This window comes from Pygocentrus nattereri, chromosome 23 (genome assembly GCF_015220715.1).
Source record: "Pygocentrus nattereri isolate fPygNat1 chromosome 23, fPygNat1.pri, whole genome shotgun sequence".
Lineage (NCBI taxonomy): Eukaryota > Metazoa > Chordata > Actinopteri > Characiformes > Serrasalmidae > Pygocentrus > Pygocentrus nattereri.
Genome location: NC_051233.1, coordinates 10,955,370 through 10,972,285, shown reverse-complemented (window position 1 = coordinate 10,972,285; position 16,916 = coordinate 10,955,370). Strand labels below are relative to the sequence as shown.

Below are 16,916 nucleotides of genomic sequence, written 5' to 3'. Positions count from 1 at the left end.
TACACATTGATATTGATGATTACTATTATGATTATTATTATGATTATTTTTATTATTATTATTGTTATTATTATTATTATTATTATTAACAACAACAACTCCCCATATGGCTCTCTCACTCTCGCGTGCACATGCTCAGTGTCTCCTGCAGTGAAGACATACACGCTCTTCCATGCTGCATGGCTGGGTAACGGGGAGGAGGCGCAATGCATCAGCGAACAGTCACGATGGTCGAGAGACCTAGTAAAATAGAAAGGAAAGTGGGAGGAGAGAGAGAGAGAGATAGAGAGCGAGAGCATGCAGAGTGCACCAATGACACAGCAATCTCCAGCAGCTCCCCCTCCCTCCCTCTCTCCCCCTCTCTGCAGCCTCCCAGGATGCACCGCGTGCTCTCTCTCTCTCTCTCTCGCTCAAAGAGGCACAATTCTCTCTGTAAGAGAACACAACATAACCCTCCCACCCCACAAACCCCACTTACACACTGCATTGTGTGGATCATGACGTGGTAGTGTGTCCTACTGCTCTGATCCTCTACAACCAACATGAGGCTTGCACACAAACACACGCATGCACACATACACACACTTTCCTCCGTGTGTGTGCACACATGCCTTTTTAAAATCACTCCAATGATGGATGTGAATGCACACTGGAGTCACAGGCATTCTAATTACACAGAACGTAAACATGTAAGAGGTTGTGTGTGCTACCATTTCATCTCCACTCTCCTAACATGAGGTGTTCTGGATCATTTCTGTTGGTCTATACAACATAAACTGCCATACTAAGTAAAAGGTAGCAGGCATTTTCAAGACAAAGTTTGATAAGAATAACATTGTTCTGAGCCCACCTCCATCTACTTTGTGCAATATGCAAATGTTCTTTTAGTCCTTTTCTTTTCTCAATAATGTGTCAAGTTATCTTCTCACAGTGGAAGGATGAACCGAAAGATGTGGATTTGATCAGATCTGAAGTGGAGCTTGATTTTCTCCTCTCTCTCAAAGATGAAAGCTTTAAGTACTGTTTAACTGATGGGGACAGTTTTGGTGGCCTACCAGGTTTTGCTAGTTGATACCCATTGAATCCCATTTTCTCAGTCTCCATTAATCATTTTTTGAACTCCAGTTTTCTTGTTCTTTATGCAAATGGATTATATCTAATCTCCTCAGAAACATCTCCTGAAAATGACCATTTAGACTGGAAATTGAATAAGTGAAGGGTGGTCTCTGACTTGCACAGTACTCTTCAGCCTGAAACTGAGGATTCCCCACCCCACCAGCTACTCTACTCTCATCCACCGGAAAATGGGACCAGTATATTAATCTATTTAATGGCAACTGCTTAACGTAATGAAGTGGGGACATCCCCTCTGGCAGTGATGTAAAAGGCGTTACAAGAGGATTGATGCCAAATGAAGTGCCACTGTCTGCCTCTCCCTACTTCCATGAGAACAGGAGCAAGAGAATGGATGGGTAGTGTGAGAGGGAACTGCTCACTGACTGGATGCACATGGTAAGAAAGTTGGCTTGAAAAAGAAGAAGAAAAAAAAAAAAAAAAAAAAAAATAAATACAGTAAACACTATCAATTAAAACTGGATTTGATAACTCATTTGACTTGCGATATTTAAGGGATAAGTGATGCTGCCACTTAGCAGAGCATTAATTACATACTACAGTGAGCTTATATAAGCAGTTCAAGCATAAGCGCCTGCCCCAAATTACACTCTCTGGATGTATCCTCATCACTGATGGTAGCTGCTACTACTCCACGGTAAATAAGAGACCCTGAGAAGAGACAGGGGAGTATTGCCGACACCATTTGAAATTACCTCATATTTTAATTTTAGTTTTAAATTTTTTTTTTTCCAATATGAATTTGTACTGAAATCATTGCACCTTTAACAATGAGAGAGAATGAGAGTGAGAAACGTGACTTCCCCCTGACTGCTCTTGAACCACTCCTGATACGGCCCCCGGCCACATTGGTTATTTTGGGAAAGGAGGACACCCCCCAATTTCATCCCACAAACACTTGGTGCTCCCCTGCACATGGCTTTAGCACATGACAGACGTATCAAACAGAGGCCACGAATGGAGAAACAAGATACTTTTCACGTGTGTCTGGCACATTTATTTCCCTTCTACTTTAATAAACTTGAGGCTGTACTACAGAAACATCTTAACTCTGAAATCTTATCGGTTTCTTCACCAAGACAACTTCAGTTAGAGCTAAATTTAGGACAAAAGTTGTTACAGAACAACAGTTCTTAAGTTCATAACCTTATCCATTAACTCCAGATGAGAAAACAGTATTACAGAAACATCCTAACTAGACAGAATCTCCTATATACCATCCTATCCTTAAGACGACCCCGGAGCTGCCTTAACTTCAGTTTCTATCATTTCTCAACATCATTTTACGCCATGACAAAGCATATTTCACTATAACCAGCATAATGACGTTAAATTTATCTACACTGAAAACTTGTAGTTTGACCTTTTTTTTTTTTTTTTATTTGCAGACCAGGTCTTTACTGCCCTCTCATTAACTTTGCATGTTCATGCTGATGAAAACTTGGCAGACAAAATGTTAGTGAAGGTGGTGAATTATGAGGACAGAGCTGAATGTGTTGGTTTTTATTAAGAGGAATAGCTGAAAATGGAGAGCTGCGACATGCTGATAAAAAGCACAAAGCTCAATATTCTTAACTTTAGGTTTCTAGTGCTTTAGTTTTGTTTGACAAAACTTTTTTTTAACCAACAGTAGCGGTAGACAGCTGTCTGGCTAACTAACTTGATTGAGTACATGTTTTTGTTTCCACTGTGTGCATAATAGGTTGCTTGGTAACAGGCATGAAGATTTTCAAAATTTCAAATTGAAGAGTTTAGAAAGATGTTTTAAATTGAAAAAGCACTACTGTTTAGAGCCACAACACATACAAAATTTAAATGTGATCATTAAAATATTCACAAACTGCGACACTAGTACAAAATAATTTTACTATGTTTAAGAAACCATGCAACTCAAATGAGTTCAAGAGCAATTTTATCAGGTTTAAAGCTAGGAAGATCACCAGCAGCGCATGTACTCCATGAACACTGAGCCCTTCACATAAAAACAACTACGGCAAAAACATCTGTGGTCGGTCGAGCGACAAAACCCACAAGATTCTGGCTGCAGTATAACAATCTATTTGATGTAATTCAGCTTTATTCCAGCTCACAATCAGTTTTAACATCAGGTGCAGTCCAAATAAATTTTCTACTGCTCCGGATTGCTAGCTAGCATGATCCAGTACAAACAAATTATTCAGAGCAGTAGGAAACTGAAAATAAAGTGTAACGTCTTTAGCTTGTATAATCTTTAGAGACTATCTGAACACTCATAACATTTGATCATTTTCGAAAATTTTAATATCCCACTGTTGTAGTCCTATTGCTTCAGTATTTGTAGATCCCCAAAATTGGTTTTGGAAGAGAAAAGCAGGATCAGTGTTTCCCTAGCCAATTTTGCATGCAAACCATCTCTATCACAGAATTCTCGCAATGCAATCTGATACACAATTAACCTACATACAGAATGTCTCCCCACACCAACAAGGCCATGCAATGACAATGAACAACCATGTCCCATTCAAGGGGGGGAAACGCACTGAACAGGCTGCTATTCCTAGTGAAAGCTGAGGCAAGTAGTAACAATCATCACCAACATCAAACACAGCCGCAGGTTAGTCATACATGTATGATCGCTTAGTCAGACCAGGACATGGAGGAAAAACACTGCCCTTGCAGACTGCATGATTCAAAGTGCAGGATCCACCCAACCCATTTAACTCTGACCTGATTCTCGCTTTGGCATTACCACGTCAATGCTTTTGAGAAAAAGAAAAACAGCTATTTAAAAGGAACAATTTAGAAAAATGTTTAATGTTTTCTCTTAAAAGTAGAAAGGGCATTTTGCACTGCAGCTAGACAGCTTATGTACCTTAGAAGGAAAGGAACGTACCATTGTGCAAACTCCATGTCTACTACATACTTGTTCTAATTGTGTCCATATTTTGGCCACTTTTATAAAAAATAAAAAATAAATAAGTAAAAGTATGTTATACTTCTTAAAGCAAGGTCAGAAAGCACACGTCTGTTTGAGATTACTTAACAACTATAATCTTCTATTGTTCTTCAGCTACGTCAGCCTTGCAGCTGTACAAAACTATAGAATTGCACTGTAGAGCAACTGGAAAAAAACTGTGTAAAGTTGATTGTGCTGAACTACTGATTTAACCAAGCAACTATGTTGAGGATAGGTCAAGTCAAAGGGGCCACTTGGACAACAGATGTTCTAATATCTCCCACAGCTGTGTTTTGATCATCAGGATGTTGAGAGTGTGAGTGAGTTTGCCCCCCCCCCCACCAATCGCGAATTCATCATACCCAACGCTAAAAGCAGGTGCAGGCAATACCAGGTGAGGCAGTCACATGTTCCATGTTTATTTCCACACCTCTGTCTAGCTCTGTTGCCACTCAGAAGCAGCTGTAAGATGAGCTCATTGTCTTTTCTGGACACAGGACATTCCTGAGGAAAGTTCGGCCAAGCCGGAGAGAAAGAGAACTTAATACGGCCCCCTTTGCTTCAGAGCCTGACAAAGCCAGACCGACGTGGAGAGGGCGAGGATTAAATGAAGCTGTATAAGAAGAGATTTAAATGACTGTGTGGGTGGGGATTGTGTGCATGTGTATGCGTGTGTGCATGGCTAGAGGACCTGAATGCAGGCATCCTTGTACACACGTGAGCAGAAACACAGTATGAACACACACGATGTCCGAGTCAGATTAAACAGCACCCAAGAGAATGACTCCTTTGAAATACAGGCACGCGTGTGGTGAATTTACCACCTGTTGTGTGTGTAAAAACAAGACATGGACTGGTTTTGAGAAGGGCAATTAAATTCAATTTATATTTCACTTGCATGAGAAAAAACTGCTGAGACTGTAAATAAAAAATAAATAAATACAATACTTGACAGTGACTACTTCTGATATTAGTAATGAGATACTTTTTTTTTTATAGATAACAGTGTGTCAGTATGATAAGAGATCAGTTCTCACAGTACTAACAAGTGGCATGTGAAGTTTCTATTACTCATTAACCATGTATCACCAGTGTGAATCTTTAAAATAAATAAATAAAAAGATTTTTTTAAAAAACACACCAAATGCCAAAACAGCAAACGTGTTATGGCTTGTTGACTATGTCTGGCGTAAGAGGGAAATTGTGTAAATGTGACTTTTCACTTAAGTGCCCCTTTAAGCAAAATTCAAGTGCTAATTAAGTCCCTGTTCAAGGGATTCTCATGGCTAGCATCCAGACTCTACACCAGAGATAAGCAATGGGGTCGAGCCTGGGCAGGATGTGTGGGCTGTGCCCATTTCAAAGTGCCTCGCTGGTTACATTGTCCTGCTGCTGAACGAGAATTACCACTGCTGAGCAATGGGGCCGTGCACAACGAGGTCTCCGGGTGCCATTCACTGTGCCAACCCAACCAGAAGATGTAGCGGGCATCATGCCTTCAGCACTTCCGGAATCATACAAACCAGGCAGCCAAAAAAGATAGGCTGCATTTAACCCAGTAAACCCTAATGGTCTGTATGTGGGCCTTTACTTCAGTTGCACATTTTTATAACTACAAAGTTGGCAAATTTATGGTAGTAACCAAATCCTGTTACAAAAGTGCCCATAATCACCAAATCTCTCACTTTTTTTTTTTTAAATTAAAGAGTATGATGCAATATGTGAACAGTGGCGTTTCCAAAAGTAGCGTTCACCTCCAAATCTATACAATCCATCTATGGAAACCAAGCTGCAAAACCAGCCCATTTTGAAAATCATTCATCTTGAGATATATGTCTACGCAGCTTAGATGATAAGTGAGTGTTCTTGAGACAAGAAAACAAATCAATTTACATTTATCTGTCTTTTCAGCCTACAGCAGTCCAGCCCAAAGTGCTTCATGAATGAGAAACTTTTGAAACAATTTGCATACATATCAGCTTTAAAAGGCACAGTTACAAAATGGCTTAATTCTAGAGCATAAAGAGAGAAAATAGTCACGTAACAGTGAATGATGACCGTTTTTGGTACATACCCAAATGTCATCATCAGTGGACCACAGCCTTTAAGATTAGCCCAAGTACTGAATAACAAACCAAAAGTTTAAAGGAACTACTGTGGGTGGGGACAGGTGTTATGTGATGGCAAAGTAGTGTTGCTATTCAGCTCCTGAAATTCTCTCTCTTATTGTCCATTTTGGCTTTGAAGTTACATGTCCACATTAACAATTCAGGGTTATGACTAACAGAGTCAAAAACAGGGTAGAATTTAAAATCGAGACACCAAAAAACAGCCTAAATCCTTACTTCCAAGAAGATCACTAAGATGGTAGTGGTGGGACGTTTTGTCCATTCCAACTTGTTCTGAAAAAATACATACTGTAATACATTTCTACCATCATGTCATAGAATACAACTACTACAGAATACTGCATAATACAAAGCATCATTTGGCATACTGCCCACTCTTATGCTGTGAGGAGAAATACACACTCTTAATACACTGATCCAACACCAACCCCACCTACTCAAAACCTACCAACCTACAAAAACCTAGCAACCTATAACAAAGTAAAGCCAAATTAGCCACAACACTGAAATAAGTCTCAAATAAGCAGTATGCAACTTCAACTACATTCAGGTCAAGAAAACTCACAAAGAAGGAGTCCTTATAGACTATGTACTGTAAGCTGGCACTGACTGCTCTGGACCATCAGAGGTGCAGCCTGGCAGCAGTTCCCACTGGCCTTAAGTAGCAAATGCTAGGTAGGCCCGGGTACAGATGCTGCTTTGTTTATTGAACACGCCAAGTGTTTAATGATCACCGCAGGGATACACTCAGCACTCTAAATGGAACATGACATCATAACGAGGGGGGGACCTGGCCAGGCAGTCATGGCCACCTGCCGTTTCTGTTCATACCTTGATGAATTCTAAACTCGTTTTTAAAATTGCCATCTTGAGAACAGTAAACCTGCAGTACTCAGAAAATATTCAATAGCTTCACTATGTAAGGGCAGATATTAAGGGAGTAATGACATTAATATAATATCAAAACAAAGGCACAGTGTCACTGGTACAAAGCACTGCTCTCATAAAGCACCTAAAGCTATTTGAGTGTTAATAGCACACCCTTGTGGAGAATTTCCCACCTGCTAAACACGAGTGAGAAAGAAACCAGGTTCATGGTGATCTGAAACAATCAGTTACCATGCTTAATGCTTAGCAAAGGCAAAGCCATCCAGAGAGAGGACTCCCAGCCATGGAATCAAGCTCACGATTTCCCAATGCTGTGGCTGATGCTTAGATGCTCATGGACACATGCAATATAATAGGGCTGAACAATTCATTATTTTTAGATTCAAATCATATACTGAAACATCCTCTACAGAGAATATACTTCACATTTAAATGCACACTTCATTTGCTGAAATTAACAAATTGGAAAACTAAAATGTGTCTTGTGTTAAAGTAGTGGCATATACATGTTATAAAATTATTTTCCCCAAAGCAGCAGATAAATAGAAAATGGGCACAAAAAATTTGCCACATTTGCCTTCCCTGTAGAGGATATGTTAACTTATTTTCACGTAGAAAAGAAACAAAACATTTAGGTCATATAAAAGGTAAAACATCTGCAGCTGGAGCAATAAAGTCTACTTTAAAGCATGTACTGACTTACACAAAGCAGAAAAACCAGAGGCCACTGTGGCCTCCCATAGGTCACAAACTGCTACAGCTTGATCTACAATTTGATTTAAACTCATCGACTCAGAGCAAAGAGCTTACTTTTTACTGACCAACACCTGATTCCTTGTCTTAATGACCACAAGAGGGCACTGTATTATGTACAGATCCTGTACAAATCAGTGCTGCAACTGAAGTTTTTCCTCTTCTACACCCAAGCCTGAAAAGTCAAATCTCACAGCTGATACTGGATCAGCTCTGTGACGAACTAAAAGAAGGACACCAGAACACCCTTTCACCTGCAAGTTCTTCATTAGATCAAACTCCGCTTGTGTCAGACTTGGCAAAACGTCACAATGCTGGGTTCATTTTGCAGATACCAGGAGCACAGAGGGGGAACAATACAAGCAACACTGGAAACTTGAAACTGTAAACTTCCTTCAGTTCACTGGGGAGAACATTTACTGGATTCACTGCGTGCCAAAACAGCAGCATCCGTGAGCGTTTAAGAGCGGATGTGTCGAGGATGATCGCCTCTTTTTCCTCTCAGTGTACATATACATGCATCAAAGGCTTCCTAACATCTGCTTACTGCTCCAGGGTGATTTTACAAGCATTTTTGCTCTGGCCAAAAACAGAGAGATAAGTCTTCCCTGCAACAGGACCACACACACACACACACACACACACACACACACACACACACCCCCCAGGTCAAGCTGTTCCTTATGAAATAATGAAAACCCCAGTCGCAAACCTATGAAAAACCTATATACAATATAAGCTAGGAAATGCACAGTAAATGAACAGGAAATTCACTATACGGGACCAGAGCAAACCCTCCCCCTACAGCGCACTCATAATAAACACTGGGTTTTTTTTTCATGCACAATGACAGTAAGGGTCTTCATGGGTGCTCGTGCCCTCAGGTTATTGCAACACCCGGCATAGTGCCAGAATACACTGCTGCTGCCACAGCGAGCACACCAGGCACGTAGGCCTCTGCTAGGAGCTCTCAAAGAACAACTAGGCGTGATGATAGAAACACATTAGGAGAGACTCTGAATCAACCTCAAACAGTTTTGTATGGTAAACGAGTCAAATAAAAATGGCAGATGAGCAGTGGCAGCGGACATTGAAGGTAGCTGTTCTTCATAATTCCATAGTACATATATAAAATTTCAAAAACTGAGTTTAGGTGGCCATAGAAGAATCACTTGATTCTTTAAAGGTTTGAGATGATGCAGAAAAGTTTAAAGAACCTTCAATGTAAAGTAGAGTAATTTGTGATACAAATTAAAGGGCCCACATCAACCAATAAGCTGTTTTTTTATATATATATAAAATTTTTATAAAAACATTTTCTGGATTCAGTATGTTTGTCACAAAAATCAATGAATTTAAATACAAGCCTAGTCAGCCTATAAAAGTTTAGCCCCCCCCTCCCCCCTTCACGTTTGATTTATAAGGAGTCTTTCTGCTCATACTGCTTTATGAATGAGCCTTTCAGAACAATGTCAATTTACCTTTCATTAGAAGACATCTTAACAAAACCAGTCTGTTTAAATTCTATATAATAAAGAGAGGCTGAAAAACAGCCAGTAAAAATGAATGAAATGAAATAATATAAAAATGGACCACAGGGGGAAAAATAAATACTAAAAAAGAGGAGGATATGGGCCCTTTCAGTAGTTTCCAAGCCAATAACCAATTAGGAACTTTAATTTTTAAGAGTGTATGTGAATTTGAACAGGAAAAAGAGGATTCCAGATATGTAAAATGCAAAGGAGTGAAGCAGGAACTTAAATCACAGCTATATGTAACTGTACTGACAAACAGGTTCCACATGTTTTGATCCTTCTATACTAAAAAGCACAGGAACCATTAAGGCTAGGTAAGGTGAGTATCCTATGCTTGTTGTAGACTGGCTTAGGATAAGGTGCTTAGAGGTATAATAGCAGGAGAAAATCACTTCATTAGCACAGCACCCAAATATGACCTGAACATTTTTCCTCATTCCACTGGCAACAACTCACCAAAGTGCCCAACGTAAGTGACCTTCACCTCACTTTTGGTACGTACCATGGCTAATGCAGGTAGGAAAGATAAAAAATATATTCCTACATACTACATGCCATCCATGCATTATACGAGACAAAGGCACTTAATTTTAAACTACATCACTGTCTGTTAGTACCAGCAAGCACAGAAGAGAAAAACGTCTTTAGGGCTGTACGATACAGACTTTAAAAAGCTATGTTCGATAAAGCTGGTGGATCTGGTCCTGATATGAGAAGTGATGCATTATGATTAAATAGTGTGCCTCTTTAAGCAAACAGCAAAGAAGACAAACTTTTAAAACTCCCATTCACCATCACACTAAATTGTTTTTTTTGTGCATTGTAGACAGAAAGGCTGGCATTTCCTGCTTTTCCTATAAAGGCTACCAAAATTAATAAATAAATGAAAAATAAAATCTACGCATGGAAAATTTAATACATATACATTAAATTCTCCTTATGGTCATGCAGGTTTGTTGCAACAATAGCCATTAATGCATCACACACAACACAGACCAAGAATAATCACAATCACTCTGGCAAGTAACTATAAAAATTAAATTTCTCCATTTTAACAACCAAGATAAAAACTTTCTGATTCAGATAAAATGAATGCTGATACAGTCTCTCCCTATTTAAGAAGTATCATTAGGTTATATTTTTAACCACTCCTAGTTTAAACACAATCCTAGATGAAATCAGAGAGAGGATTTCTCACAGAATAGGCTTTTCAGTCTCAATCCTGGCTTCCACTACACAATGTTTAGCCCAATTTGCCCCTTCTGACGAATTTTCACACTCTGAAGCAATTTTCAGGTTGAGAGCTGGAAAGAACAAGTTTCCTGGAGAAGTAAAATGAGAGTAGGCTGCTCCTTTCTTCAATAATCTCTTTCAGTATGGTAGGCTGCACAGTAACACGACTGAAAAGCCTGCTTAAATCAGAGAAACATGCTGAATTTCTGCTCAAAAAATTGCAAGCTTAGTTTGTTCCTGCTATAGTTTGGCATAGTAGCTTTTACTGTGTTTAACAAATTGCATGTTTACAGCCTTTAAATTGCTAATTGTTAAAATAATAAAATGACTACTGCTTAGAGTGAAGCTTAAATAGGCTACTGTTACTGTCGCTTTCCTTACTGTCATTATAGACTTACTACTGTTATTAGGTTTAACAATTATAGGCTTTTTTTTTTTTAATGGTCATAATGCAGCATGGCTTTATCTGTTTACATAGCACAAACATGGCGAAAGTTTTAAAAAAGTGAAGCCTCATGCTGCTGCAAAATGTTCTGAAGCAACCAAGATATTCAGACTAATATTAAAATGGACTACATGTTAAAAGAAATTTCACATTTTCCAACAATTCAATCAATTGCAAATGATGGAATCTATCAGCAATTTACAAATATTATCATCAATTGGCTCAAGCCTACTGATAACAGAAGAAATGTAGAGTTTTGAGTGATTATAGCTGAAACTTAATTGCGTGATACTCTAATTTTATAGTGTAGCGCCCGGACACCAAAAAAAAAAAAAAAAAAAAAACCCTAGAAATTCTGTAAAACACTGATGCTACGTGTGTGAGGTTCACCATTTGTCAGTCTACTTTAATACTACACTTAATCTGACTCCTAATGTGTAAAATGTTTGCGACTTGACAGTTTCTTCACATGTAGGCAACAAACACACTTTCGCCACATTCCTACCATGTTGTTGGCGGATGTTGTGCTTATTGGGTCTCAGCTCCAGCTCCTCCCGCACTCCTCCTCTCTCTCCTCCTCTCTCCCACGCTCCTGCTGTGGCTTTGCTACAGCTCCTGCTAAAACAGAAAGCACCAGAACCATGAGTCAGAAACACAGCGTAGCTCTGGGCCTGCTGTGTGTTCAGAAACATTTAAGTACATTGGTTTCTTTGCATCATTTGTTAGCTCCCATTTATCCTGTTCTTGAATAGTCAGACCCCCACAGGACCATCACAGAGCAGGTACTGTTTGGCTGGTGGATCATTCAACGCTGCAGCAGCATGGACATGTTGATGGTATGTTAGAGTCCTTGTGTGTGCTGCTGGAGTTTTGAAAGGGCTCAGCATCACTGCTAGACGGAGAATAGCCCATCAACCAAAACTATCCAGATAACAGCGTCCTTTGGTTAGCAGCTGACCGCTGATGAAGGACTAGAGCGTGACCGACACGAACTGCGCAAGCAACAGACGCGATGTCTCAACTTTACATCTACAAGTTGGACTAACAGGGTAGGTGTGTCTAACAGAGTGGACAGCAAGTTTAAAACTCATGTTTAAAAATGTCCAAGTCTGGTGAGCTCTTACAGACAACAGGGCCTAGTTTTCATGCACCATATAAATTGCTGTCTGCTGTTTGTCAAAGCACTGTTTTAATTGAAAACTTGCACGTTTTATGGGTACAAATCCGTCTGTGATTGCGGCCCAAATGGCCGCAAACTATTTCACAAAAACCTATTCCCTTGACCATGAAACGTAGCAAAGTGCAAGAGAAATCTACTTTTGATAAGCTTTCTTCCTTCCCTCCCTCCCTCCCCCCCCTTATAAACATGCATTATAAGGCTTCTTTAAAACGATTGTCTTTGGAGGCTGCTTTCTTGGGAATGCATGTCATTTAGGATTTTATCCTTTAGACCTCCCTTGTGAAAGGGAAGAAATAGTTACGGCTTCCGGTCTGACACGTTGGAAGTGTTTAAAAATTTGAGGAAGGCACAAATAGTCTCAGGGAGTTTTGACACTAGGACAGTTTCAGGACCTCTGAGCCATGGTTTTCTGCGTATATGTGAACACGTCAAACTAACTCAGACCCCTCCAAAATGACCCCAAATACCAAATGAACTCTGACCACGTCCTGAAGTGGTCTCCATTTGGTTTGCTTGAGGTTCCTGATTGATTTGTGCCTGGTGACAACAAAACGGCCCCAGTCTGCGTTGGCTTTATGGCAAAGACCTCAAGGCTCAGCTTACACACAGCCATTGTCGTCCAGCACTTCAACAGGTAAAAACAGACCACCAAGGATCATTTATATGGAACAAATAATGAAAAATGAATGAATGAAAAATTTACCACTGCCCTTTCAAACACAATATTTTCATTGCAGATGCAGATTTTCACCAGTACCCACTGCGAAAGACAAGCAGTGTCATTTGTCAACAGGAGAGCAGCAGGTGTGTCTGGTAGGTCCGCTCGCCATTTGAAAGGTAAGTTTTATCAGGGAATGCTGCCACTTCGCAAGCACTGCACACACCATAAATGGTGCGAAAGGGGTCTGCATTCTAATGGAATTGTTGTGTGAGCAAGAAGTGATCTGTAATCTCATAGAAAAAGGACCAGAAAGACTTACACTTCAAACACAAAAAGCAGTTAGTTCCCCTTTCAGGTTCACTTTACAAGAACTTCATTTAAAAAGAGCTATGTGAAAACACCCTCAAACATGCTGAAAACACACCATGTCTCTCTCTCACACGCAAACACAGTGGAGAAATTTATCAGTGTCATGACAGTAAACTCCTTGGTCAGTCAAAGGCCAGCAACATTCAGCACACTAGGCCAATGCCCAGTGACAGTTACATAAGTTACAGCAATAATAGTTCCCAACCATGGTAAAAAGTTGTTTAAAACAAACATTGTTCATTTACTGATTTTACGCAAACTATAGCAAGACATTTCCACACGTGAACATAACTGAACTTTAAACATGTTGGGTGAACAGCTGCAAGAGCTACAAGCATCTTAACTTCATGAAACATAAATCACTGCATTTATAGACAAGGATGGAAAACAGAAGTTGGTTTACAGGGCAGTTGAAAGGACACCCTCCCCTGACTGGCTCAATGTTGGCAGGTTTTCATTTGATCAGTTTGCTGAGCCATTGCAACAAATAGGAGTTTCTAAAAGTTAACATTTCTCTAAATAGCCGTGTTAATAGCTGTTTAAGCGGCTGCTTAGGACACATTTTCTTCTTCTTTAGCTGCTGTTAACTTGGCCTAGCTATGGTCTCTAGTTTTGTTGCTACTTTATTATAACAGAAAGGACTTGTGATCCTCAATGAACATGCAGTGCTTCTAGAACAAAATGAGCGAGACATCAAGTAGGCTTTATCCATAATGGCTACTCAAATGTACACTTTGAAAGGTTTAACACACACAGCAGATAAAAGCTCAAATAGAACACAGAGAACACTAGATAGATAAATGACATGTATTATAGAAAAAAAGAATGTCTGATAGCCAGAAAAAGAAATACACAAAGATGATACAAATGCTGCAAATATGTAAACTGCACCTCACAGATGACTTGGATAGCAAGAACGATATGAGATATCAAAAACATAAGCTGCTAATTTAGTTAACTGGGGAAGTAACTACAAATGCTGTATGAAACTCTGAATCCTTTCAAATTGGATTGTGTAACTGTCAAGTTCATGTTGCAACTAGTTGCATGAAAGGTTCACCGTGTAAAGCCAGCCTAAAGCACCCCAGACACACCTTATTAAGAAAAGAAGGTCTGGCTGCCTAATTAACCTTACTCTCTAAGCTATTTACAGCCTCGGCGCATGTGTGTGGACATGCGTGTACGTCGGCATCTGTGCAACACAGGAGCTGACACGCATATGGCAACATACTCTGTTTTATGCCATCCCATCCTGCCGAGCTGACCTTGATAGTGAGCTATGCGCTCCTTAACAGCGTTTATTGGATGAGCCCTGATTTACAAGAAAGGGAAACTGAAAACTCCACAGGAACCCTGAACTCGGGAGGCACTGGCGGAGAACACAGAACAATAAGAGGGTTTGCAAATTTCCCTTTCTGTACTCCTCTCAGCAAAGTCATAGAGTTCGACCGTAATACCTCAGGCCTTCATTTAGTTAAAACCTGACCACTGAAACTAGGACTGAAAGGTGTTAATAAAAATCACAATATTTCAAATAAATTAGGCGTCAGACCATCAGATATTTAAAAGGCACGTGGGTGAAAAATAAAATAATTCAAATTAGAGCTACATTTTATGAACACAGCCTCTTACCTCTGACCTCTTAGAAGAGTGCCATGACATTCTCTACTGTGAGGTTTCCAGCTTTAAAGACTAGCAAAAGCCACTATGATGATGCCTCTTGAAGGTGCAAGTACGTTTTGAAAGACAAGTGCTTCAGGATATACAAAAACAAACAAGTCTGATACTATCTGAGGTTAGTGATATTTCAGTAACAATAACGAGCACCATACATATATTTATTAGTCACCACATCAGTGACTAGATGTCAGGGTTTGTTGCACACCTTAACCACAAGGGTTGTGTGATGTATTAGCAGAATGCATGGTTGGGTATTGTAGCGACGGAAAACTAATGGACAGACAACAAAATTGTCAATTCTGTAAACCCGACAGAGGACATCAAACTGGCCTGCACAACATGCATAACATAAAAATAAAAACGTTACTAGTTTAGGCCTGAACACCTCTTTAAGTTTCCACTCAAAGTCATGCTTCCCAGGTATTCTATGCTTATAAACTGGAGCCTGTTCTGATTGGACTGTTCTTAAAATTACACCAAAAACTTAAATTACAAACTGTATCTGAAAACAATCTGAAAGCCTAAGCAAATGAACTGCATTTAACTGTCCCGTGTTAGATACCATGCTCAAAGTGCCAAATCAGAATTGAAAAATTAAGATATTCAATATAAGTATTATACTATAATCAAATGTAGCTCTAAAAATAGAGCGAATACTTGACCAAAACTTTAAAGCAAAGCCATGTGTTAATATAGGGGGCAGTAGAGGGCTAGAGGTTAGGGAACCAGCCCTGTGACCGGGAGGTTGCAGGTTCAATCCCTCGGCTGACAGTCCCTTGAGCAAGGCACCTAACCCCCAATTGCTCACCGGGCGCCATGGATAGGGCTGCCCACTGCTCTGGGCAAGTGTGCTCACTGCCCCCTAGAGTGTGTGTTCACTAGCGTGCATGTATGTGGGCGTTTCACTGCACGGATGGGTTAAATGCAGAGGTCTTACTCAGTGTGCAAACACAGTGACAGGTGGTTATTAATTCTAATTCTAAATTCTATAATAATATCAACGATAATATCAACGATAATATCAACCGGTACAGAAGCCAAGCTCATACCAGGCAGGGACTTCTCTAAAATCAGAGCATTACAGCCTAAACAGACCAAAACAGGACCGAGAACATTACAGAGAACTCGTGCCTTGGACTTTCCAACACCCACTCCTGGCTGCTTCTCTCTTCCTCAAACACACGTAACCTTTACAGGGATACTTTCGTTTTAAAGCCTAACAGCAGCTCCAAATCAGTCTTAAAGAAACGGACACATTTATTAAACTTCAGTAAAACAAAGAATATCCCCGCTGAGGCGTAGGGTCGAGGTAAAACGTGCGAACGAATTCCGCCGGCATACCTGTACACGACGGTTTCCTCACACCCTCACTTGAGGTAAAACAGAAGCGTTTAAACTGTTCGCAACAACATTAGCGTTTCCTTTCACTAGACCTTTTTACTTTATCTTATTTTCACACAGTCAACCTTTGCGTCGCTATAAAACACAGAGACCGTCAGCGTAAACTAAGAAACAGAGCTATACACCGTTTTTGTATTCGAACTTCCCGTTCCACCTTAAATGGCGCAGCGGCTACCGCACCATTTAAGGTGGTAAGGGAAATGCGAACTAGAAGCTTCTTCTTCGAGAGAAAAGTTCATCCGCTTAACTGGCTGGACTCGAGCCGTAAGCGTCCTCAGACGGAAAAGGACCGGAGTACCTGCTGGGGGGAATACATGCAGCCCCCGCTTCCCCGAGCCCGCTTCCAGCGCTGGAATGCGTGTTTGGACGCTGGACACGTGCGTTCGCAGGCGTGTCGTACGTGACGGCGTTGTACTGCTTGTAGCGCCGTTTCTTCCGCTCAGCGAGGGTCCGCCGACCACGAAGAGTTTCACGACTACAGCAGAGCCTCACGCCGACCCTCCGAACGCCTGTCCATGGACGGAGGAGTCGAGGGTCAGCGACGTAACACTTCAGAGCAGTTGTGAGAAAGAG

General features: G+C 40.4%; 1 protein-coding gene across 7 annotated transcripts in view; it reads right to left on the bottom strand.

Moving 5' to 3' along the window:
• The window catches only part of mtmr4 (myotubularin related protein 4), a 94,022-nt gene that overhangs the window by 61,700 nt on the left and 15,406 nt on the right, over window positions 1-16,916 (bottom strand). For 2 of the 7 annotated variants that reach the window (XM_017725134.2, XM_017725132.2), the window contains exon 2: window positions 11,558-11,670. In XM_017725134.2, the coding sequence (XP_017580623.1) occupies window positions 11,558-11,560 (3 nt within the window). In that variant the 5' untranslated portion in view covers window positions 11,561-11,670. Of the gene's footprint in view, window positions 1-11,557; window positions 11,671-16,283; window positions 16,300-16,641; window positions 16,905-16,916 lie in introns of those variants that run through there. The other 5 variants (XM_017725131.2, XM_017725133.2, XM_017725130.2 and 2 more) reach the window with 4 other exon arrangements.